Here is a 26,219-nt window from a genome sequence, read left to right as displayed (position 1 = left end):
CAAGCATGTGGGGGTGTCTGTATTTACAAAGCATTCCAGGTTTTAGAGGTGCTCACAGAAATTACAGAATCACAGAACATGCCAGAAATATCACTACCAGTGATACTGCCAATGGACTTGGCCAGATGTGTCTTCTTCAGGCCCTACACCTCAGCACGGAGCCACAACACTTCAAGGTTTCAAATTTCTAAGTAGCTTACTGTTCAGAACACGTTCTAAACCTTTTTTTTCTATCCTGCAAAATTACAACCGATATCATAGCTATAGATATTGTAAATTATCATAGCTGACATTATTATCTTGTATATTTTTTGTTTCTCTGGGACAGGCCCTAAATCTAATCCCTAAGAGCAGCGACTCAGGAAAGACTGGGGCTTTTTTTGCATTAGATTACTGTAGGTACTGTAACCGGTAGGAAGCATTCTTCCACCTTTTACTCGGATCAACTAATATTGCCAGAAACAACTTTAAATTTCGGATGGTAATACTTAAGGAAATGTACTCAGAAGTGGCAACATCTGAGATTCAGAAATCACTGTATCATTTTTGAAGAAGCTCCTGACGGATGTACTGCAGTTTTACTTTGACTGTATCCTACTAAAATTAGCTTTTAAAATACCAGCTTCAATATGACAGTGATTCAAAGAAAAACAAGAAAGGATGAAAGAGGAGACAAAAAGATCATAGGTACAGAAGAGCCACAGGGAAAAAGAAAAAGATACATTTTTGAGAGGTGCTGGAGAGCCCTTGGTAGCAAGAAACATTGGTTCCAGTAACATTTTACATGCACTGGAAGTTACATGGTTTGTGGCACAAGTCAGCATGAAATTACATTATTCGGCTCCTTGTCCCGGCACAAAAGCCAAGCAGAATACCTTTGTAAATGCTCCAAGTCCTCCAGTGACTGATTTGGGGCTTTGCACCTTGGAATGACTCCCAATGGGACAAAGGGGTGGCATGGTGGCAAACAGAGAATCCTCCTGCTGCGAACAGGAAGACAAAGTGCAAAAAATCGATGAGATGTCCAATACAAGAAATAAAACAAGACACTGCTAACAAAGGGACCATCTGGGGAGGCCAAAATACCTGCACAAGTACCACACTTCCAAAATCAGTCAACACTTAAGTAAAAGGAGTGCAACATACTAGATACAACCTATAAAGCAAATTCTATTTGGAAAGACACATCTATAACAGCAGTCACAGCAGTAACTGTTTCTTACCTCATCCTACACAGGTGAAATAAATTGACCCATGTTCCTCAACCAGCTTTTTATACACTGCATTTCAGAGCTATAAAATTCAAGCAGTTTGTGTGGGAATCTTATCAATGTCTACAAATACCTGATGGGAAGGTGTAAAGGAGATCAAGCCAGACAACGCTCAATAGTATCTAACAAAAGGACCAGAGTCAAAGGGCACAAATTAAGAAACAGGAAATTTGGTGTAATTATAAGGAAACCTTAACAAAAAAAAGTTTTTCCTGTGAACTCTTCAGTCTTGGAGAGCCTCAAAATCCAAGTGGACACATTCCTGAGAAACTTGCGCCAGTTGACCCTGTTTTGAGCAAGAGCTGGACTGGATGATCTGCAGAGGTCCCTGCCAGCCTCAACCATTCTGTGATTCTACACACAACCCTCAGAGAGAGAAGACAATCTAAGAAGAGACAAGTTACAAAGGGGGAAAAAACCGTTCCATTTAAGTCTACACGCAAAATTCTCTCCTGTAACTAGAAAGATGTGATGGCACACAGTCTTTCCAGGCAGAACTCATCACTTGGCAGAAACTGTGAGGCTATGTAACCAAATGAAGTAAAAGACATTTCCACACCTGCAAAATCATGCACCTGGCATTTCCAGATCTGACGCTGCCAGAGAAGTCACACTCATTTCTGAAGTTTGTTATGGTTCTGTTTTAAGTAATATAATTGTACTATTTTACAATCAATGTGAACTCCAAAGCCACAGTTTCACAATCACTTTGCCCACCCCTGGGTTGGATCATGACCAGAAAGCAAGTGTTCAGTCTCCACCCTAACACTCCTGCCATCTTCCTTGTACTGACACATTCTTTTTCAACCAGATTGTCTGCTCTGGTTTACACCACTGCACAATTGGTAGCAAACAGGGGGAGGTGTGAAGACAAAGCTAGAGGCATAACCAGTCCTCTCATCAGCATATAAGTCATTTTAAAGTGGCTGAAGAAACACAGCCTTAAGTCGTTTAAAAAAATAGAGAAAAAAGTAGCATATAGGGAAGAGATGAAAAGTGGTGAGTTAAGCACAATCTGTAACATCATACTGAACTATCAGACACCCCCCCTCCTCTTAAAGAAACTATAAAATGGCAGCTTTTCCACCAATCAGAAGGCATAAATCTAAATACATTCCTGTTTACAGAGCTATGATTTTTATATACGGATATATTTAAAGTATCTACAGTTTTTCACTTTGCCCTGGAAATACGGAATTCAACTGTTACTAATGACATGTGCCTACTCTGACTCACTGAAAACCTTCCAGAAAGAATTGTTCCAAATCAGTGAAAAAGAAAGACTAATGAATGGTTTTCAACACAGTTAAGTGAAATCCATCTGAGCAGACAGGCTCTTAAAAGCTGAGCTAGCTGCACACCTGATACTTAAAATGCTACTTCAAACTGTAATAATTGCTTCAGACAGCAATATTTAACATTTTTTCCCTAACAGACATAGGAAGCATTTCAATTCCAAATGTAAAGTGATATGCTCTCTGCAGGCTGATTTGCAAGCCTCCCCCACCACACCATATCCTGCATTAATATTCCTGTGACTTGGAGACCGGGAAACGCTCCTGTTTTCAGCAGCACACCCACCAGCTGCTTTCAGAAAGAGCCTCACTGACACCACTTCCCTGCCAGAAATATCCTTCCCAGCACAAGATGTGGGAGAGATTTTATGTGAGTCAGTTCAGCTCCGTACCTTTTGGGCTTCGCAGAGCAGCAGCATGAACCCTGTTTATCACTGTTCACGCATTTGGTTACTCCACTGTTAACACAAACATTTTCTAAATGCAGACAGTTGTAAAACCACTAAATGAGCTATGTTCAGGCTGCTAGGAGCAGTCCCTGTACAAAAATAATGAAGAGAGTGAAGGTTTTGAGGTAGGTACCTCTGGTTTAATCACATACTGTCACTAACGAGGTGAAGAAGATCAAAGTCAGCTACAGAAGAGCTTTTTTTGAAAGATAAGACATTTCGAAAGCTATGTCCTCCACGGATTTCCTTGTAGAAAAGCAAAAGAGCAGTGCCTTTAACAGAAGTGTAGGCAAGTCTAATTAGAGGTTCAGGAAGTGACACTATCATCTTGTATAACCACCATGTTTCCATATGGCTCCATCTGTTAGACACAGTAAACCTTCACATGAAATGACAATCAAAAGAACTTGGTTGAAACACAGAATTTATACTACTAAAAAGCCCTATTTATTAGGAAGGTGGATTTTAAAGGGAAAGTACGCACCTAATGAGAACATTACCTTGACAGCTGAGGTGACAAAACTGCTCCCATGGGTCTTTGATACAGGAGATCCAGTTCCGTGAGAGGCCTGACAAACACTGCTCAGTTTGCTGGTTGGGCTCCCTACGTTCAGGAAATAAAGCAGATGTCGGGTGAGGGACAGGGAGTGGTGCCACCAAACACATGAAACCGCTACTAACAAGAAGCATCTCATTTTGACTCTGTTTTCTCCATGAGGTACGTCAGTGGGAGTTGGTATGGGCACAAAACAAATCCACTACCAAATTTCCAGCTGCAGAATTCATGCCCCAGAGAAGGCACTCTCCATTCAGAGCTGTGTTTCTGGCAAACATATGGTCAGGTACCTTCCCAGGCAGCTGAGGTATCAGCCATGGGTGTGAATCATGTGAAATTAGGAGAATAAATGAGCTGCCAGTCAGAATTTACTGCTGTAGGTGTAACATCCTCCACTGCCCAGAAACCCTTTGAACCTACATTGGGGTGGCCTGGAGGAGGCTGGAGTGGGAGGGGAAAGGCCAGAAAAGGAGAGACAATGTGAGGAGTAACAAGTGGAAAGGACAGAGCAAGGCAAGGAAGAAACAGAAATAAGGAAGGAAGACATCAGCTCCTGAGTCTGCAGGACTGTTCTTGCAAAATCATCATATGGAGCTGTGTGCCACAGCCTTCTCCTGGACCTCCAAGATGGATGGGGGTCCAGTGGTGAACTTACCCTGCATTATCAGAGCGTGCTCTCAACACCTGCTCAGCAGTAGTTTTGTTACTGTTTGGTTTGCTAGTTTCATTTAAGAGATGCCAAAGTCAGGGATTACACATGTGAAAACACAGTAACAGTCTCTCATACAGTTGTATTACAATCTGCGCTTAAATTTAAAGCAGCCATTTCTTGCAATAATAGGGTCTGGGAAGACTGGCTTTCAAAGAGCACAACGTTTCAGATCTCACCCCTCTTTTTAAATATGATCTCAGTCCCATCAAAAACATCCCAGTGACTTTGTAATATCATATTACGCTCAATCCAGCCTGGCTGCCGTTGCCAAAAAAGCCAGTTCCACATGCCCTCTTGCTCCCTCATACAGGGTCTGGTGAGGAGCCATCTGACAACAAAGCTCAGACTGGGGAGAGGAGGGTATTCATCTTCTGCTCTGCCGCTGATCTGAGCTGACTTGTGCAGGATACAGGGGAAGCAGCAGGAGTGCAGGGGAGGGAGAGGCAGCAAGCAGTTTCTTCCAGGCCAGTCTGTATTTACATCACACTAATGTGGTGCGAAACTGCACCTTTAATAGCGTTAAGACTTGTACGTCCAAAGCATCTGGTGCATCTACAGATCCTGCCTTCCACGTACAAACCTCTATTAGGAGAACACAAAAGTTACCCAAACCATGATAAACCACAGACAGTCAGGTCGGAGGTAAAGAAGAAACAGAAAAGAAAAAGTGCAGAAAAACCCCAACCAAACAAAAACTCCACCCCTATAGGTAAAGCAGCTTCAGTGTTAACAAGAAAGTCCCAAAATATACTTCAAAAAAAATCACTTATGACTATGGTCCCCCTACCAAGTCCCTTTGTGATTAAGCTAAAATGAACATGACAGCTGTGTTCTTTTACACAAAAGGAGGAACCGTTATTAAGACACAAATTTTTGCACTTTCAATCATGCCCAGCAAATGGTTTACATGGATGTAATGTGTCACATGGATGCTGCACCTCACCCTACAGCTCTGAGCATCCTTCTGAGACGCTGGCAATCACACACACACACAAACAAGTGTGGTTTTAAATAGGTAGTGATTCTTGGCCACAAATCACAACAAATAAATGAGTTTTGAGTGACCTTTCCTTCAGCTCGGCCACAAAGCTTACCAACTGATTCCCACACCCACCACCCGTCTCCTGCAGCTCAGCGTGTCACCACCAAAGCACCAAGGGAATCCAGTTAGAGGAATCCAAACCAGCTGGAATCGGTCCAGCTGGAAGTTGAGAACAGTAACAAAAACCAGCGTGGCTCTTCTCCTGGTAACCTGGGTCTGCACATGTCAACACATCTAGAGCACCGTTCACTGGGAGCCAAGGCTGATCTGCAGGCCACTGCCAGATCTCCATGCTTTTGGCCCACACGACACAGTTCTCACCCAGCCACCTGTGCCCTGTTTCTGTTTAGATCTCTGTGCACCACAGCCCACATCACTTTCTTCCCTTCCCTGTTTGCCTGCAAAGAACAGGTTCTCTTTGAAGAGGTATCTGTGCATTCAATTTCACCTTACACTATGTGCTATTTCCTAAAGGTATTTATGTTAAAGTCTGAGATGCCCTTAACCATGTTACACAGGTCAGTTGTACAAAACCAGCAATACCTCCCTCTTTCTTTGCCGAGTACTCTTCCATCTTTGCAAGCTGAAATACTATTATAAATTTTTAAAAGGGAGAATAAACTTGAATGGGTAAGACTAAGTCACTGCCTTCTGTGATCACACTACACACCTGTGCTTGTAGCTGCTGCTCCAACCATCTGTCCAGGCTTGTCCACAATAATATACGGATTATTAATGACTGAACTAGCAGAGCCTTGCTTCATGTGCACCGGAGTGGAGGTTGGGGTACGAGGTAGCGGAGATGGACTAGGGGTCGATATTGGAGAACCTTAAGACAAAAATCCAATGCTTCTATCTTGTAAATGTTGTAAGAACACAAAAAAAAAATACAGCAAAAGTAGTACTTTTTAAAATGGCTTAGAGAAGGAACATTTTTTGATAATGCATGTTTCAGCCTGAGTGAGGACTTGGAGAAAGAAAGAGACAGGAGAGGAAAAGGCATGTAAAGCACCATGGCTCATACCTACCCTGGACATTCTCTGCCTACCAGGACAAGCGGGGCTCAAAGGGACCTTAAGGAGCCATCTGGTCTGTCCCGGAATCCCGAGGGACGCTCCCTAAATCATTGTCACTGCCAAGATCAGTCCAGCCAAGGAGATGAAGACAGAGGGCTGAGCTCCCTGGCAGGCGCTCTGTGTCCCGTGTGGAGCCCAGAGGCGTTCAGAGCCAATATCCCACCAGCCCATGTAAAAAGTTTGGATGCTCTTATCTGTTCACTGCTCTCACTGCAGCAGAAGCCCTTGGAACCAAACTGTAAAATGTATGACTTCTGGGTAAGAGGACCAGGAGAGAGAAAAGCCAGAGAAGAAAAAAAGCTGCAGGAGGGGGTAAACAAGAGACACAGAGAAAAGGACAGGCAAGGAAGTGATCAGAAAAAAGAGACAGCAGCACGCATGCTAGGCTTCAACTGCATGTTAATCTCTTTTCTTGGCAGTGACTGACAATTAAAATGGAACATAAATGCTGATCAAATAAAATCCTCATGTCTTATGAAACTGCTTTTGAAACCTGAAAGGGGTGACACTTCTCAGCAGACAGCAGAACATTGGAAAAATATTTAGTAGGGAAACATTCAAACAGCAAAGATCAACAGAAAATAGTCCAAGGATCATAAGAAAGAGAGGACGGCCCCTGTAATTCTTGCTTTCTGGGAAGCCTTGGGAAAAGAAGATCAAGAGAAGAGCTTATTAAGAAGGAAGAAAGCACTTGGCATAGGTTCAAATGTAAATCAGCCAGAGTACAGTTTTAAGATGTCAATGAACAACATTGAAATTTAATAAAAAACCCCAACAAACCAGATGCACTTGAGCAACATTATCTGGGAGCAGATCATCAGAAATCACATAGACTGATGATAGCTGGTGCTTCATCCTCTCTACCCTAAACACTAGAAAGTAAAGGGATGTAAGAGGTCATCTTTCAGCTTCACGACACGTGACATGGTGAGCTAAACATAAAACTTTGTGATGTAAAACATCGTCCAGTGGATGGCATCATGCCCAGGCAGGGAAGGAACTATAAGTGAGATGAGTAAACAGCACCTTGCCCAGCACCATGACTGTTCAGTGCATCAGCTGACAATCTAATCTAACAGAGGGTGGACTTTTGGAAGAGGAAGACCATTGTTCCGTATGAGATTTCGGAAGCACAAGAGGGACCATTTCAGTCTACAAAGTTGAATCTAATTATTCACCCAATAATCAGAAAAAAGTTTTCTTCTTAATCCATCCCAGCTGTCTGAAAGCTGGAGGGAGAAGAATGACTTCTTCCCACAAACAAATGGCCCACATGGAAGATGCATCCTTGCCTGGATCATTCTGTGGGTAGCAGTCCAGTTAAAGACTTTTCATACTTAAAAGCATTCAAGAACAGCCAGAACAGCTCTCACCCTGCTTTTGATCTGATGTGAAGCATTTCACACTTGTTGGGTTTTTTTTTCTTGAACATTAAGAAGTGTGTTTAGCTCCTTATTCTAGAGTTCCCTACTGCCTGATGTTCAAATATTAGCAGGAAATCAGGGAAAGGACACAAAACAAGTCCAACTGGTTCACTCTCTTGTTTTCCAGGGCAGGTAAACTAACATTCACCTGATACAATCTTGCAACTCATGGTGATAGGCTGGAAGGACTTTCCTGGTGACTCTGCAGGGCTTGGACTTTGACCTTGCGGCACTATTTTACAGCTAGCTGCAATGGGTTGAAAGGCTGAATTTCCATGAGAGCCAAAGGCAACTTTCTGTGTGGCTAACTTGGTGGGAGTCCGCTCTATCGAAGATGGCAGGGAATAAAACGTGGCATGTCTTTCGGTTTCAGCATTCCCAGGGAATCCTGATTAAAACAGGGAAAAGAAGAGAAATAGTTCTTAGGCGGAGACATCTAATTCCTTACTATGCTTCTCTACACAAACAGAACTCAGGTACGACAAACACGCTCTAGAAGGAAGGAAAAGCAACTGGTGGGCAGCGCTGAACGGGGAGAAGTGGAGTAGGGGGGTCCTCCTGTGCAAGCCTGTTGGATCTGTCTCTGAACACAAGAATAAAATGCCACCATAAGGAACCTGTCCAGCAGTGGCACGTGATCAACCACTTCTTACACATTTCCTTGCAAAGACCCTTCCATTGACCAAAAGCTGCTGGTAGTTTCAAGTGTCCTTGGTTAAGGCTCCACAGGACTAAGGCTGGATTTCCTTTGCAGAGAATCCTGCATTGCATTTTTTGGAGTAAGAGCACAAGGAGACCATCTACTGCCTTTTGACCTGGGTTAAGGAATCCACCTCATCCGATGCAGGGGAAGATGAATCAGCCTGGAGCCACCGCTCGTCAGCGTACGGAAGAGGTAGCTTTGCTTCCTTCCTGTTGGCTGTGACACCGCTCGCCTAAAGCTGCTGCGGATCTTCCTGTTTGAATAAAAAGCCTGTGCATTTAAAATTTGGTTGCTTTTCTCCTTTTTGGCCACAAGAAAACAATGCATTTAAACAGCAGACATTCTTCTCCCTGAGGCAGAGCAGCGCCTGTGGCGTCGTGGCGCCTACCAGAAAGCGCACCGTGCAAGACACCAGCTTAAAGCCCTTCCTTGGACACAGCAGTGTCAGGATAAATAAAAAAATAATTTAAAAAAAGGGCATCAGACCATGTTGCATGCAACTGTATTTTGAAATGTAAAGTTGCTGTTTGCAGCAAGTTTCTCACAGTGAAATGTGCAAACCATAAAAGACACCCTTGTTTCTCAGCCCAGTTAACCCAGGCCTGTTGTGCAAGCCCTGACATTGTATATTTCGGAAAATAAAGATAAATGCTAACAGAGACATAGTTTTTCCTACTTCACACTAATAAAAATTCGTAACAGTGTACCCAAGGGGTCAGCACTAGTTTGTTTCAGGCAATTCAAATAATCTTGAGGCACCAACTGCTGCCCCATTGCAAAGGGTGCTGCATCTCCTCATCTTATGAGGGAAGGTGACAATGAGACCATGACATGTACAGTTGCCAACCCTCAGACAGACAGACACTGCAACATCCTTTTCACTCTCAACACCGTAGTTGTGTAGCCACTTTTGTCTCCCCCAAGTCAACTCATGTTAGGCACTGACATATATAACTGAACACACAACCAGACCAATTCTTTAAACGCATGCAGAGTCTCCAAAATACGCGGAAACCTAAAAATCCCTCTGGAAACAGTCTGCCAAGAACAAAACTAGAAGTGCTGTTCAACAATTTTTTCCAATTACACCTGGTGCATAAAGCTCCATATTCACCACATTTAGCAATACAGAGCCCTCTCAACAAACTCCACATTAAAAAACAAACCAAACCAAACCAAGATGAAAACCCAAATAAACCATAACAATTTCTGTACATTGAGGAAATTATCATCTGTGTGAGCAAGGAGCAGGAAGCACTGGCAACATTTAAAGCACAAGAGCAATTAAAGTAGAGCTGAAGTTCCAAGAATTCAAATTTCACCAACCCCCATTCACTTTACCTTTGTCCACAGAAGCATCTGGGCTGGAGTCCCGCAACTGTTTAATTGGCGAAGAAGCTTTGACTGGTGCTGGGATACTCAATGGCAGCGGTAAAGATGTAGGAACGTCAGAAAGGTCAGACTCTGAAGACTGGGAGAAGAGATACTCCTCGCCAAGGGAATGCCTATGTAGCTCCACATCCACTACCTTTCAGAAATAGAAGGAAGGACGACATTAACATTCGGTAGCTATGTAAAGATATAAAACATGAAAACAACTATGTCTTTTCTCTTTATTTTAATGTCTAGAAACCTCTCCCTCTCCTCCCTCCACCTCCACATAACATTTCCACTCATTTCAGAGGTTCGGCAGCATCTGAGCTAAGACAAAAATCTGGCAACATTTAACCCTCTCCAGCAAAATAGCACATTTCTCAATCTGTGGGGAATGTGAATAGTGGAAGGAATTAAGACCCCAGCTCCAAGCATCCCACTAAGGACAGGACTGCAGATCCCCTTGGAGACAGGCAGAAAACTGCAGCTTGCCTTTTCTGCCTTTTTTGATACAGCCTTGAGAAACACACCACATTATCTACTCTTCAAAAGTGTTCTTTAATCACAGTAGACATCTTACAATAATGTTTTCTTCACAGACTGAAAAGCTGAAGTAATGCAATTTCACAATAAAAATTTCCATTCACTACGGTACAACATGGGGAAAATAATACAAAAAAACCCTTGCGAGATATAGCAAATTATGAGTTATTAAATCATTTATTTTAAATTTTAAGAGTTCATTTTCCATGAAGATACTGAATCTTGACAGACGCAGAAACTTAGAAGTACTTAACATACTACAAGATTTCAGCAGGATAACTGAGTGATCCTTCTAACTTAAATTCTGTATGTATGAGATCTGCAGCACATCAGAATGCAAATCAAGACATTTGGCACCAGAAGCTCCACAAAGAAATAAAAATTAAAACTGTAGGACAAGTTAAGTTCTTTATGAAAGAAGAGCTGAAACAGTCTCCCCTTAACTAGAAAGGGGAAAAAACTACTGTTGTCATGAATAGTGACAAGGTGTCATGATAATTTCATTTAACAAGAGAGTAAAATCTACATTCCAGAAACTGTGAAATCAAATGGGTCTGACTCTGTGCTTAGTCCCATGTATGTTTTTTAACATGTTTAAGGGAATTAAAGTAAAACATCCATCCCATATCTGTCGACTCACCGTTTCTGCACCAAGTGTCTGCAGGCCTGTGTAGGTCCTGTCCAACTGGGTAAAACAATACAATATACTTATATTAACCAGAGTGAAACAGTATATTCGCTAGAATTTACAGTACAATTCATTTTAAAAGAGTTGAAAATAAGTTGAGCAGCAGCACATATGATTTTCTGAGGCCACAAGGTACAAAATCTGTGTGCTCTGAAGTACCCTTTCTTCTGCAAAAAAGCCAACCAGGACCCAAAGCCCACACTAAAGTAGAAAGAAGTAAAAAAGCTGAAGGAAATGAGATTGTTGGGAAAATATTATTTCAGTCTAAGAGGAGTCTTCAGGGAATGTCCTGTTTATTATTTTCACTGTATAACGTACATCATGCCCTCAAATTTCTCCCCAAATTATACCTCTCCAAACATACTTTACTCTTTACCTGCATTAAATGGCCCTAAGTTCCAGGGGAACATTTTCAGCCTTCTCTACTGTTTATGTTTGGGGTTGCAATGATCCATCTACTTTAGCAGAAAACTCATCAATGCATGCAGGGTTTAAATAAAATTAATCATGCTGCTCAAAGAAAGAGGAAACTAAACCAGTTCCGGATTTAATGCCACTAATGCTAGGGACTACTAATTAAAAGGAAAACAAGAGCAATGGCCTAGTTTTTAGTTTTGCAGGACTGCTGCATACTATCAATCCCCCCGTGTGTCCCAGGACAGGTGAATGACTTGGAAAAGAAGGCTGTTGTCAAAAGGAAGGTGAATGAATGGGGAAGGTCAGCCCCACCTGCCCACTCTACCCCCAGAGATCATATCCACTTCATATGTGCTAGTGCTGAAGGAACAGAACAGATCTAGCAATCACTTTACCAACAGAAACAGTCCTGCAGCACCCTGTCAAGTTAAAAAACAGTGAGAGTATGACAAAAATCTCAAACTGTAGGGCAGCAACGTGTAAATGCTTTGCTGCTTCCAGTTTCTGCAAGGCTGGGTTCCCTGGCTACAGTATCACCTCTAATATTGCCAAGGTAAGAGACTTTCCTGGATCTTTCCTGATTCTCCAGCTCAATTATTCATGTGCAGGACATACAGCAGAGAGAGGCAGAAGGACATACACAAGCCGAGCCTCTTCTACATTATGCAGGAGAGCTCATTTAGTTGTCTTTCTCTCAGGTTTTTTGTTGAAATACCTTCAAATTGTGTATGATATCAATCCTCTTGTTCTGGCTATCCTTGAAGTGTATCTGGACTCTCACAGGGAATTCTCCCCATCCTCTCCTGGTCAGGTGAAACGGAGGTTCTCTGCAAACAAATGGTGATTCACATTCTGGAGGCAGAAGCAGTATGGCTTTCTCTTCTTTAGGAAGCCAAAGGCTGCTTTTCTAGCTGACAACTAAAGCTATCTTCAGGCCTGCTATTCACCACAGAGGGAACACAATCACAGAAATGAGAATTTTGCAGCACTGGACAGCTGAAACCATGTTTTTACTTTGCACAAGGGGACAGGGAAGAAAATAGTAAAACACTGTTGGATGAGAGAACATGGGGAAACAAGTATGCTTAAAAAAAAGACAGTTGTGTAATGACAAATGAAAAATACTTGTTTCAAAAAACCCTGAGTCAGCTGCTAGGACACGGCTGCAAGGTGAGCTTTCAATGCAGCATTTTTCAATCACTTTCTGGTATTCCCTATCTAGAAGCAAGAAGGCACACACCTTGTGTAATACCAAGAGAACACCACAGAGACAAGAAAAAAGCTAACTCAACCACTGTCATTCTTCACGCTGAAAAAGAAGTGCATATTTATCTCTAAGATTTACAGTCACTTTGTATTTCAACTTGTTGTTATCAAAAATCCCAAATGCAGCTTTGCAACAAAACAAAATGCAAGAGATTTAAAGGTTATCCAGAACATTAACGTTCACTACAATGACTAGGACTGTGTGACAAGAAATCCACTAACTAGATGGGATTAAAAAAGAAGACAAACAGCTCTGACATCAGATACTGCAAACTGAGAAAGGCACAAAAAGACAGCAGTCAAGTGTAATTTAGTACGTTATACAATAAATACGGAGGAGTTTGCTTTCAACCTGCTCAGGGTTGCCTTCCCACAAATATTACTGGGCCATACCAACACTTCTTATCTCAGATAAATCTTTCTGGAGTTGCCTTTCAGTAGTTTAATTTTGCCAGAATTAAGTTGCCATTCTGTACCTAGGCACTCTCCCCACCCTGCTGCAGGAGGCAGCTGAACAGCCCGTGAATAATTTATTCGGGAAGACACAAAGTAGTCTGAAGGCACCCTCCTGCTGTCCTGTCCAAAGGAGCAACAATGAATGACTGACAAGGCGTTTTCCTGGGGAAATCACTGCAGCACGAAGCCAATGCCACTGATCTCACTACAGTGGGGAAATATTTGGGAAGGGGATACAATTTCTTGCCCAAATGCACAAGTATCACTAAAAATATGGGCAAAACAGCTTTCTGAGGCTCTTCTTTCTCTTCCACACTGGACTGGGTGATAGGTAGAAAACACCTCTTTTAGAAACAGAAGTCTAACCTGCACAGCACAGTGTAACACAGGAGACGCACAAACTTACAATAACACGAAATGCAAAAACTGAATGTTTTTTCTCAGTAGGAAATTAAAACAAACAAACAAAACTGTTTGGCACATTGGCTACATAAAAACTTTTTTCCTATTATTTTGGAGTAAGTCAAGCCAAGCCAGAGGTTAAAGACAGATGTGGAACAGTAAACCAGGAAAAGAAGTTACTAACTTTCTAAGAAACTTGGCACTATAAGCCTGGCAAGCATAAAGACTGGAATAGCAACTGGAATAATTCCTTATTACCTCACTTCTACCAGGTCATTAGGTTTGTAACTGGGATGGAGGAAGAACCAAACTTTCTTGACAAAATGATTTATGCTGGGTTCTCTACGGGAGCCTCGGACATACACCATCCATTTATGGGTTGACTGGTCATTTTCTTCTCTCTTGTCAGGGGGAATGTACCTGGCAAAGAAATAAAAGATTAAACACAAAATGAAAACCTCAAACAGATAAATACCACAAAAAGTATTTTAGGAAAGATGATGCAAAAAATCTGGGGATGGTAAAATGCCTATGTGAACCTTGCCCCTGTACAGTTCTAGTTGTTATTCCTTACTCCAACAGTTCATCCAGACAGAGATACAGGTCCCACAGGTACCTACTCTACACTTCTAACACATTTGCTCTATTGTAGTGCACAACTCCCACAAGAAATTTATCCATTTAAATATTTTTTTTTCTTAAATAGAAAGGTTTTTAACATTCTACCACTGTCAAATCCCTCTCCCCATCTTTCTGGGATACCAGGGAGCAAAATGCCACCAGAACACATCAGCCACTCTGCTACCATAAACACACAAAATAAGAATTCTTACACATTTTTAAAAAATTTAATGTCAACACTTGGTCTGGGTCCAGGCTTAGGGAGATTTTCAAGACACAATTCTAACACTGTTCAGTCTCATCAGCAAATGTTTGCTACTTCCTACACAAGAGGAAAAGATTGACTTGAGTAGTGCAAGGGTGGAGAGTTGAAACTTGGACTTGTCCATAAGCTTCCTAAAATTAATTCCTTTCTTCACTGATTTTCTCAAAGTGCACAAGTTCTGTAGAAATTAATTTCTTCAGACTGTGCTGGACTTTCACAATTTTCCTCATTCTGGTGTCTTGGTGTTTCGGGGGATTGGTTGTTTATTTGTTTACGGTTTTGTTTGGGGTTTAAAAACAAAACCAAAAGCAAACAAAAAAAGCCCTCACATTGCCCCTATGGACACACTGAATTAGCCATTAGGACAACTTGTTTTCCCAAATTTTCATGGAAAACATTGGGATTTCTAACTGGTCAACAAAGGCTGAAAGACTCCCCTTGAGAGAAACAGATCTCAAAACCTCCATATATATAAATATATATATAGATACATATGTGTGTGTGTACATATATTTATAAATAAAACAATCACTGAAACACCTGTTCCTCCCACAAAAGAACTCATGTGGGCACTCCAGAAAAGCAGCCTTGAGTACAGTGATTATTCAAGGGTAATATCTCATACTGTGACAGCCTAGCAATTTTGTTTCCTGATTTTAACCTCCTATTCCATTTAATCCTGTAATAAGGGACCGTCCCTCAGACTCTGGATACTAACTTGGAGACGTTGCCAACCACAATAGTTTTCTTCACATAAAGCCGTGAAGTTTCATCATTTGACAGTCCAGCATTTCGTTGTCCTGGTTTTTGAGAGCTTGAAACACCCGAACTGTCCTGAGGGTAGGGGAAGAAAAGAAAAAGGCAAACAAAAAACCACACATTCCTCTTAAACATCATTTTGTTTGGCACTAGAAAAGCAAGGTGTTGTTAAAAAAAGTAAACCTGCATAGTTAAATGAGAGGCCAACAATGAATCATCTCCCAAAATACTTAAATTGCTATCTAGGCACGTTTAAGCGACTCAGGCATGCAACAATGATATACTACTATACTGCACGGCTTAACTGAGCACACATTATGCGACATACCATGGATCTGAGCCATGATTTCAGCTTGGGTTTCAAAAGCACTGCCACTGCACTATCTGAAAAAAACCATGCACTGCTAAAGTGGCATCATGTTTGTCACTAATCAGAAACAAAGCTAAATCTCCCATGAGAGGCTTCTGAAAATCTTCCTGATTGCCAGCCTCTGCTGCTCTGAGGGACTCCAGCATTGCTTCACGGTGAAGAACCGAGGCTGCGCTTGAGACAAGAATTCAGCTCCAAATCAACAGGGATAGCAGTCTGCCATGCCACGTCACCAACATAAGCCTATACATTCACTGCGATACTTGGGTGTAATAAATCCAGCCTAAGCAACCCCATAACACAACCTTAGCTATTAAGCAGTGGCCAAGACTCCATCTCTGGGCCACAGGCTGCGTTGGTCAAAGATGCATCAACGTGCTACACCCAAGCAACACAACTCCTCCATCAATGCCCCCAGTGCAGAAACAACTTACATTGGTCTGGTGGTTTACAACATAGTTAGGTGCACATTATATATCGTGTATCTACCTTCTGCTACAGACCCTAGGCAGGGTTTCAGCAAACTGTAGCCACGTTATCAAGGGTGTCATGCTGTTTAATGGAGGCAGAATCATTGCTCTTTCTGCTGCATATTATTGCGACTCGTTCAGTTGCAGAATGCAGTCAAATGCAACGTGATATATCTGTCCCTGGTTTGGGTTAGGGGCTGTACAGCTTAAAGGAACGGAAAGGAAATGGAAGAGTTTTGTCTCACCTACTAAGGCACATTTCACCTGCAGCCACTGACAGAGCCTCCCCGGTGGAGCTAACTGCAGCCGATAGCTAAAGCATTTCTCTAGCTGCAGAGTCAGCCAGAAAGGGAGTGGATCCAGGTCAAAAACAACCCAGAAGAAAGTATGGTGAAAAAATGAAAGGAGGTATTTTTAACCTGGGTCAGTCTGGTTCAGTTAAACCAAAGCAGTGATATTAGCACAACACCAACCAGTGCTACCAAGAGAAAAACAACTCAAACTATGCACCCAGGCTCTACCAGCTCACGCTCCCAGGGTGAGCTAATCCAATGACGTTACTGTGTTTTCACCACAGGCCAAACCCCAAACTCCAGAAATTCAACGCCCTTGAGCAATGCAGTCCCCCTGCACATCGTGCTCTCCTCTCCAGGCTCTGCCCTTCCTGACCTGACTCCCATCTGCACAGCAAAACCCCTTGCTCAAGCTGTGGAACACCTCCTTCCCCAGAAGCTACAGCCAGGACAGGGGCAGACAGCTGTGCTAACACGAACACTGTCACCGCTGCCTGGCTGACCCCTCTGTTGGACAAGACTGAGTGAAGAGGAGTCACCCAAGTTACATACACTTCAGTTAGCCTTTCAGCAAAGCCAGGCTGAGAGAGCGGGAGCAAGCGGTTCGAGAGAGTAAGAAACAGATCTTCAGCAAGGTGGGTGAAAACATGAAGAGCTCCTGGTGCCAGCACCGAGTCCAGACAGAGCACACACCTCCAACAACTTGACCACCGCTCGAGTTTTACTTTACCCGGCCAGTATTTCTGCTCTGTCTCTGGTCCAGGCTGTTTGTCAGCCGCTCGTCTGCATCCAAGTTGCCATTGTCTTTGTCCAGGAGAAAATCATTGTGTTGAGAAAGCGAGTCGCTCTCCGAGTGGTTGGCAGATGGAGTGTCTGAGCCCTGGTTAGCTGGAGATGATGATCTGGAGGGCGATTCCAAGAATTTCTTGATTGAAGGGTGATTAAGAATTGTCGCCTCACATGACCTGGTTCCCTGCAACAAAGAGGTCAGGCAGATCCAGTCGCTATTTCCCTGCAGCCCGGATAAAAATGAAGCCGTGCCAGAAAGGAGAAAGTCAATGTGTGAAAAAAGAGCAAATATTTAATCAGCTGGAAAAACAGATGCCGCAGAAGATAAAAGCTTAATATGGTTCTACTGAAACAGAACCCCAAATTGAGTCTGTTCCTTCAGATCTTTTGATCTCAGAAAGCACCTGGTATTGGAAAGGACTGCAGCCTACTCAAATACCTATAATGTCCTTTTGAAAATAATATCTTCCCTTCCTCTGCAGACACCTACGGTGTTTTACCACAGACAGGAAGGCACAGCTGCCTGATTCTTGCAGGCAAGTTCATCAGGCTCTTTAGTTTTCACACTGACTGGTAGTTTTGTCAATGCCTCTGAGGCAAACTACATGTATTAGGTATTAGTGCCCTGTCTGCTCCCAAAGCTTAAGGAAGGATAAAGAATAATGTGCTTAGGCATGCTTGCAAACTTTCCTCAAAATGGACATCTTAGAGCTAATCTTAGATCCTTCTAAACCTGCAAGGAGAAAGATAAGGCATGAGAGTGTTTAATTTCTTTTTAATTTCATTACTGTGACAAAGGTAGTTTTTTCTTTTTTTTTTTTCTTTTGCTCCTGTGTTTCCTTTTAACCCCAGAAGTAGCAACAAAAACACCCATCACTCAAAGAAAAGGTCCCTTGGCCACTTCTCCCAGCCACCAGCGCTCACTGTCACCTTGGTGTGATGAGCACTGATAGACAGGCTCACACTGGAGTTGCACTGGCAGCATTTTCTGCAGACAGCACCAGCTGAAAGAGGCTTTTCTTCTTCCCTGCCCGAAACACCCAGATCAGTCAGGTTAGCACAATTATTCATGGGGAGGAGGCAGCTCACAAAGAAAAGCAAATCAAGAAACTGATTTGGGATTTGTTTGTTTGTTTGTTTTTTTGTTGTCTCTGTTGCGTTTGTTTTTTTTTTTTTTCATTTGCAGAGCCATTTTTAGTCCATGTAAATTCCCCAACACAAAATTCTGCCAACATGATGGAGTGGGTGGCGTGGGGACAGACACCAGCACTGCTATGGAGCAGCGGAACTGTCCTCGAGAAGTGGCAGCAGGAGTGGAGTTAAACACTGTCCCACTCGGAGTTTAAAGGTTCATTTGAGAGCTTTCTTTCCAATTGTCCATTAGGTTACAAACTCTCTATTACTTATTTAAGAGAGTTATATCCATATATCCAACAGTGGGGACACACACAGAGCATGACCAAAAATCCCCAAAACCAAACCAAACCACCACCAAGAACCTATCTTCTTTATTTCCTCTTTTTTTTTTTTAACCTCTAGTGAAGTAAAACGACCAACACCTCGTCCACTAATTTGTGGGAAAATATAATAGACGTAATCATATGGAATCATAAGCCTCAAAACCCAGCAGCACTGAGTTGAAGAACTGTTTATAAGAACAGGTTAGGAATTTGCAAATCATCTTCCTATAAGTTCTGAATTAAACTACAAAGACTCCCATTCTACCAGAAGTGAAAACAAGACAATTATTCACTGCCATGTCAAACATATATTAACCACACATTAAAAACAGACAACAAAGAAAATGGAAACCAATAAACATTTCAAAATAAAAACAGAACTGATTTAGCCTTCATCTAAATCAGCACTTTTAGAAAAAAATAAAAATGCAATTGAAGATACAGCTAAAGTAGCCATAAGCTCATAAAAACCACAGCAAAACTGAATAAAACAAGGATGAACTGGTAAGTTTTGTGAATACTTTGAAACAATTGCAGAAGTTGTTACTTCTGGCAAGTGTGAAAATCAGCACGGAAAAAACAAACACCTTGCATGGCAGAACAATAACAGCGGACAGCACAGCTCTGGTTGATGCACAATGACACTGGATAGAAGCACTTTCCAAGATTAGAACCTAGTTCACATTCTTCTGCCACCTACACAAAAATCAAAGGGGGGAAAGAGGGATCTCCAGCCCTCTCAATACTACCATAACCTTTTTCAACTCCAGTTGCTCAACTCAAGTTCAGTGAGGGAAAAACAAGCTGGACTTTTTTGTTTTTACCCCACTCCAAGTCTTCTGGAAATCACAGTAGGAAAACCAGGAGTAGCAGTGCGAGCCTTTGCTTGGAAGAGAAATTACTGTGGGCCTAGAGTAAAACACAAGTCTGCGGTACCCATCTACAGCTTCCAAAAACCAGCTCGGATCTTTACTGGAAATTAAATCAACTCCCTCAATTGAAAAGACAGTAACTAAATACCTACCTACACTGGTAGTGAACTACATGTCAATCAGGAGTCCACACAAGTCATGAACACCCTGCAATTACCAGCCCATTACAGACAGAGCGCTCAGAACTCAGGTTTAAGTAACAGGGTTTGGGGTTTTTTTAATCTCCTTGTAAATTATTAATCTCTCTGTGATATCTCCTTGATTTACCTCCTGCTTTACTGCTGCCATCAGCCTGTTCATCAAGCTGTTAACAGACTGGCTGCCAGGGTAAAGGCAGGATGGTTTCATGGAGCTCATGAGCCTCAAGAAATCTTGATTTTGTTTTTCCCCTGGGAAGTTGCAAAACCAATCTGTTTCCACTCCATTCCTGTGAAATGGGAAAACATGTTCCCCACTTTCCAGGGCTTTGCAAGGACAAACTGTGCAATGTGTGAGAAGGAAGGTGCCCTCATGCAAGAACTGCTGAAAAAAAAAAAAATCCAGAGTATTTCAGACACCAGAACCAAGGGCTGATGAACAACTTCTCAACTGCTCCTTGAAGACTCATCTTTGCCAAACACCTGAGGCCCAGGTCTCCTCTCCCACTGCCGCCCCATTTGCAGTTCATATTCCACCACTTCAGAAAGTCACATTTCAAAACGAAACATCAGCCGAGTAGCGAGCAAACTACACATCTTCCTTCGCAAATATTCCCTAACGTCATATTATTCCCAAAGTAGTTCTTACCTCTCCAGCCTTAAGGAGACCAGCAGATGCGTAGTAGTTAGCCACAATACAGGCACGCAGCTTATCCATCATCCTCCGTGCTTCAATCAGGCGCTAAGGAAAGAAGACGTAACATATAGTAATGGATAACCATTGCAGCAATCCCCCTGAACCCTGATATACCAGAATCTTACGTATTTTTAAGAACAAAATGTTTATACCTGATCTATAACTTCAATTTCATGTTCTTTACTCTTCATTTCGACAGCAAACTGTTCTTTTATAATTGTCTCAATCTTCTGCACAGTAACATCTCGAGCTGTACACATGGAAAATAAAGAAGAAGGAAGTATTTCTATCTCTATTTTTGAGGTTCTGTTTGAAAACATAGAGATCAGAAATCACTATGGAGTAAGAAGTGAAGGGATAATAAGTTCAGCACACACACAAAAAGGAAGGATCATTTTTCTGCAAAAGAAAGTGATTTATCTTAACAAAAACCACATGTATCTTTAAAAGCTGGTTTATGTGGAGAGCTATTTTTTCCTTTTTAGGTCTGCGATGACAAATAACAGAAGATGGGAAGAGCAGGACCAGTTTGTTTACTTCTGTCTCAGTAAAGCTGTAAACAGCAAAAGGAAAACTCAAATGTGCCACAGCCAAGTGCAGTTACCGCTGCGATTGCACAGGACTATGCTGGAACACTACGTACCTTTTTCTGCTCTCTTTGGCCCGATTCATTTCCAGGAAATTTACACCACATCACGCAGCAATAAGGCAAACTAATACTTCATATGTTCCACACTGGCATGAAGCGCAGCCTGCTCTGGAGTGCCTGCAAGCCTTTTATTACCCACAAAGGAAACTACATTATCAAAAGCTTGTCTACGTCTTGCAAAATCCTCTTCCAGCACTGCAGTCAAAAAATTCTAGCCTTTCAGTGGTTTATTGACCTCAGTGGAAAGCATGTAGTTTAGTATTTCAAACTGCGCAAATATTTTACGGCAAATTAGCGCCTAAGAACTTAATTAGTATTTTATCGTGTTTTTCTAGAATATGTATAAACATAGGAAGAACAATTCTTTTTGCTCTGCACCTACTGTAAACTTTAATATTGCCTTTTCTTCAAGTCACCTCCATTATATCAAAGGGGTTCAAACAATTATCTGTTTTTTATCAAGTTCTAAGCAAGAACTGAGAAAGCAAGAATTGTACTTCCAGAAGGAAGCGTGGAAAAGGTCCTCCAGCCTGTGTCAGCAGCACAGTGACCCCACCGCAAAGCAGATCAGAGAAAAAGCTGGTGTTCCTCTGAAAAAAAATCTCACATTTTTCCTATGTGGAATAGGGGAGCCAACAGCATCAAGACTTTGTTTTGAGCTTCAGAGGAAGCATTTGTTTTACCAAAGGGTACATATCTGTTTGAAGAGACTTCTAATATCCCAAAATAAACAGTAAAGAAATCAAAAGCAAGCCAAAACTCTGCTGGCATGGTTCCAGCTAGCACATATCATTTTACTGTGTGATGAGGTACCTACAACAGGAGTAATGCAACTCATACTTCTATATGCAACAGGGGTATCCTAAATATTTTTGCTTATTTCCAGATACCCGTGTATATATCTGTTCTAGGACCAGAAACAGTTCAAGCCTACATTAAGATAAAATTATGGTTGAATCTATATGAGTAATGCAAAATTAAAAACCAGAGGGATATAATTTTCCTCCAGCCATGAACACCACGCCTAGGAAATTCACATGTAGGGCTACATCTAAAATAAACCTAAACAGATTAAGGTATGAGATGAACAGTTCAGACAGGGACAACTGCATCTCTTCCCAAGACCGATGCCATGGAACACTAGCATTACAACAATTAAAGCACTTTAGGATTTGCGGTTATATTACAGAGGCTTTTAAGAACATTTTATTTTCATATTTTTTCCAGCTTAGCATCAACCACAGTGCCTAATTAAGATCACGTTACTGAAATTTGTATACTTAAGGAATTCTTGTATCAAAAGTTGGAGATCTTCCATGAGAGGAAGAAAGAAGTGTATTTGGAGGCATCACCTGACCAGAAAGTTCACTTTAACAAGGACAGTTTTATGAAGCCCTGAGACTTTGCCTGCTAATTATTAAAACCTTCTGAAAGGTTACTTCAGAAGCAGATTAAAAACCCATCTGCAGTCCTGGGGACACTCCACCACGGAGGGTGGCAACTTCTGGCAGCCAGGCAGGGCAGGCAGTTGGGAGCGGTGATGCTCTTCTGCACGGGCAGTGCCAGCTCAGCTGACTCCTCAGTGACCTGGTAGACATGACCTGCACAGCAGCACATCCAACCCAGGGTTCAGCCTCCTCAGACTTGTCCAGCTGCATGTCACCCTCCAAAACTGCTCCCACAAAGCCATCATCCGTCCCTCTCCAACTGGCAGCTCTGGCAGCCTGCTCTGTTCCTGGATATTCTTCAGATCCTGCAGTCAGCATGAGTTTTCTCACCTCCCTGTTTGTCAGCTCCTCCCATCACGATTCTCTCACTAGCAGTGCTACGCCAAAAATCACTAGCCTCCTCCCTGTCCCAGGGGCTAGGAGCTCTACTCTCATTTGCCCAGAGACAACTGCAACCTGTCCCAGGCACCCTGCCAAGAGGCTGGTTCCCAAAGCAAGCATATCTGAGCGTGCCAAATGCAAACCTACTCATCCAGCTACTCTCTCCACTACACTTTTTTATCCATCTTTCCTTCAGTCGGGTAGCTGCTCCTTTGCATCTTTCAAAGGCCCTTCCTTCTCCCTGACTTACCCCTTCCACATTGCTCCACTTCACTCTATTTGCTCGCTCTTGCAAACATTTGTCATCTTCCAAGAGCCAGCCTACCCACCACAGGGTTGTGGATTCCTTTTACCCCTACTGTGGGGTCACAGATCTCTTCCCCACCTCCCCTTCACGCTGTACTGCGACACGCATCCCCCCAAATGTAAACGAACTGCCAATCTTTCTGGAAGCAGACTTCAATTGCAAAACAGGTGCGCAGGCTGGAGCACATCTCAGCGTGGGAAGATGCTGGGAAGATGCACTGGCAAATACTTCCGCAGGCAACAGGAACCAAAGTGCACAGCTGGGGCCCTGGAGAGCTATTTCTCTAGCTGTTATCATGCACCAAAGTCTGCATCCTCACACCTTAATTATACGGTTCAGCTAGCAGCAGGAATGGTTCCAGGTATGACTATCACATCATCATTTGGCTATGCAGGTGTATCACTCGCTTCCTTGTATCAATTTCTGCCCTTTGACCCTCAGCTCCTCCCAGTCCTTTCCTAACCTACCTGCAGACAGCATGCACATGCACAGCACATCCACCCGGGAGATCCCTTCCGTTCACACAGCTCCTACCTGACTGCTCGGCCGCTTTGTGACGCTTGTTGGGATGCGTGATGGTGATCTCCTCATAGTCAGGGTCCTTCTCTGCAATGACTCTCTTGATCCCAGACATGTTCTCTCCACTGCTGCATCAAGAAGAAAAATAAAAGCATTACTGTCACCCACAGTGACCTTCTAGGCAGGCTTCAGCCTCCCGCCATGGGGAGGCCTGCGGTGCACCTCCCAAAAGAGTTGGGACACTTCCTTCCCCAGTTGCTACAGATTAACTGGTCCTGCTCCACATAGTCCAGGAGCTTCAACTGCCTCCTGATCTCCGAAGCTCAGGGCAGCCCGTGCGCCTACAGCCATGGTGCTGCGGTACCAAACCACTGCCTGCTGAAGCAAAGAGCCCCTGTGCCCCACTGCCAGCAAAGTCTGCACGGGACCTGAGGGGACACCCTGAGGGGTGACTTCAGGAGAGTCGGGTGTCCCCCAGCACAAGCACCGCCACCGCCGCGCCCCCGAAACGTGAGGAGACACGAGGCCCTGCGACCTCACCTGCGGGGCCGGACAGGTACCGGTGCTCAGCACGAACCCGGGCCCCGCGCGGGCTCGCCGCTCCGAGAACTTTAACCCGAACCACGACCCTCCCCGCGGGAAGGGGCAGCGGCTCCTCTGGGGCGGGAGGCGCCTGGCGCAGCGCGGACCGCCCGTGCCCCGGAGGGACGGCGGCCACGGCCACCCCCGCCGCCGCGGGGCAGCACCCGCAGCCGGGCGGCAGCGCCGAGGCCGCCCCAGGCGCGCTGCCCCGAGGGGCGGAGCGGGGCCGGTGGCAGGGCCGGGACCCCGTGGGCGGGGCGGTCCCGCGCGGCCGGGCCCACGTGCGCGACCGGCGCCGCTCCCCTCCCCCCGCCCGCGCACACAAAGCCGCCGCGGCCGCGCGCTCCTCCCCCGCCCGCCGCTCACCGCGCTCCGCCGCGCGCCGCCCGGCCCGGCCCGGCCCGGCCCCGCCTGCACCGGCCGCCCCGCCCGCCGCCCCGGGGCGCTCAGCGCCGGCCCCCGCCGGCCCGTCCCGCCACCGCCAGCAGCGCCGCCGCCGCCATGAGCCCAGGGCCGAGCGCCGGGCTGCCCGTCAGCGGCTGGGGCGGGCCCGCGCAGGCGGACAGCGGCGAAGGGGCGGGACGGGGCCAGGGACCGCCCCGGGGGGCCCGCACCTGCTGCCGCGGGCAGGTGCCGCCTCGGCGGGAGGTGGAGGGCGGGGCCTCACCCGCCGGTGTCGAGGGAAGGAGCGGGGAAAGTCCCACGGGTGAAGGCGGCCGGAGCAGGGTCGCTGCTGCTATGGGGAGCCGATCGCCTCCCGGCGGCCTCGAGTGTCAGCGAACGAGCGCATCGCGGGCAGTGATTTATCCCCGGCACCGGAAAAACACCCCGAGATCAGCCACGCCGTCATGTTTCTGTTCGGATATATTCGTGTGTTTGTCTAATCCTGATTTATTGGCTGAAGCAACGTTCTTTTAGTAAGTAATAATTTGAGGAAGGCATTTTAATGCAGAAGCTATTCAGTGAAAGGATGATTATTAGAAAAAAAAACAACAAAAACCAAAACCCACCGAGAAATGAGGTATGGGCTGACTGACATGCAAGACACAAGAGCCCACAGCAAGTGCCCTGGAGCACCGTGTCACCTCACCACTGGGTGTGTGACCCCCGCCTGCCCTGACATGTTGTGCATCCACTGAAGGGAGTTTTGTACTGACCTCACTAAATACAGGCTTCAAAAAAAAATCTTATACCATACTTACTACTCACGGTATTTCATAGCCTCACAAATCAGAGCTAAAATTGTCCAAATAAGCATAGTTAATGCCACAGTTTGGTTGTTTTTGGGCAGACTGTAATATCTCTGTCAGGTGTGGCTAATGGTGCTTTGGTCTGTGGTAGTCCCAGCATAAATTCATGTCCTGCTCGTACATGTATTTGCAAACTTATTTATGAGGCCACTAATTACCAGTCATGCTGAAAGTTCAAGGCTTAGCCCATGAAGTTCTCTCTGTTTTTTTCCCGTTTTCAGGACCGCTACTACAATGGCTGGCTGACCTTTGTGCAAGCAACTAACGTGAACTATGGCAAATCGATGGAGACTGTTCTTGTATTGAAATTTGTATCATGCTCATCAGGATATGCATATAATGTAGTTCAATTTTAGGTTCTTCCTTTTCCCTGCTTAGTGGAAAGATGAATAGGCTGTTGTTAAAATATTGCTGCCAGCTGGATGTTTTTAAGACTTAAAATAACTTAAGATGAGCTTCCAGCCCTCAAAAATATTTCCATTGCTTTGCAGTCTGTGGATTCCTTCGGGCAATGTTACTTCTTTCAGAAAAGTAAACTTCTGCAAGTGTTGAACTTGGTCATAACTTACTTTTGGCACCACAGCAAGAGCTACCTGGTCGCCATGAAGGAGCCTGG

At 44.1% G+C, this 26,219-nt stretch overlaps 1 protein-coding gene across 11 annotated transcripts in view; it reads right to left on the bottom strand.

The window, feature by feature from the left end:
* Positions 1-24,866, bottom strand: part of YEATS2 (YEATS domain containing 2) — a 46,068-nt gene extending 21,202 nt beyond the window's left edge. For 3 of the 11 annotated variants that reach the window (XM_065844217.2, XM_065844213.2, XM_065844220.2), the window contains exons 1-14: positions 24,720-24,866; positions 23,787-23,899; positions 20,620-20,717; positions 20,420-20,512; positions 17,183-17,425; positions 15,279-15,394; positions 13,933-14,094; positions 12,266-12,377; positions 11,086-11,130; positions 9,870-10,056; positions 7,974-8,213; positions 5,996-6,154; positions 3,516-3,619; positions 876-983 (exon numbers count right to left, since the gene is read on the bottom strand). In XM_065844217.2, coding sequence (XP_065700289.1) covers positions 876-983; positions 3,516-3,619; positions 5,996-6,154; positions 7,974-8,213; positions 9,870-10,056; positions 11,086-11,130; positions 12,266-12,377; positions 13,933-14,094; positions 15,279-15,394; positions 17,183-17,425; positions 20,420-20,512; positions 20,620-20,717; positions 23,787-23,886 — 1,767 coding nt within the window. In that variant the 5' untranslated portion in view covers positions 23,887-23,899; positions 24,720-24,866. Of the gene's footprint in view, positions 1-875; positions 984-3,515; positions 3,620-5,995; positions 6,155-7,973; positions 8,214-9,869; positions 10,057-11,085; positions 11,131-12,265; positions 12,378-13,932; positions 14,095-15,278; positions 15,395-17,182; positions 17,426-20,419; positions 20,513-20,619; positions 20,718-23,786; positions 23,900-24,311; positions 24,459-24,719 lie in introns of those variants that run through there. The other 8 variants (XM_065844218.2, XM_065844215.2, XM_065844214.2 and 5 more) reach the window with 8 other exon arrangements.
* Between the last annotated feature and the right edge of the window lie 1,353 nt (positions 24,867-26,219).

Source organism: Patagioenas fasciata, chromosome 9, assembly GCF_037038585.1.
Source record: "Patagioenas fasciata isolate bPatFas1 chromosome 9, bPatFas1.hap1, whole genome shotgun sequence".
NCBI classification, from domain to species: domain Eukaryota; kingdom Metazoa; phylum Chordata; class Aves; order Columbiformes; family Columbidae; genus Patagioenas; species Patagioenas fasciata.
The sequence above is the reverse complement of the archived record's forward strand: the minus strand, read 5'-3'. Positions and strand labels throughout refer to the sequence as shown.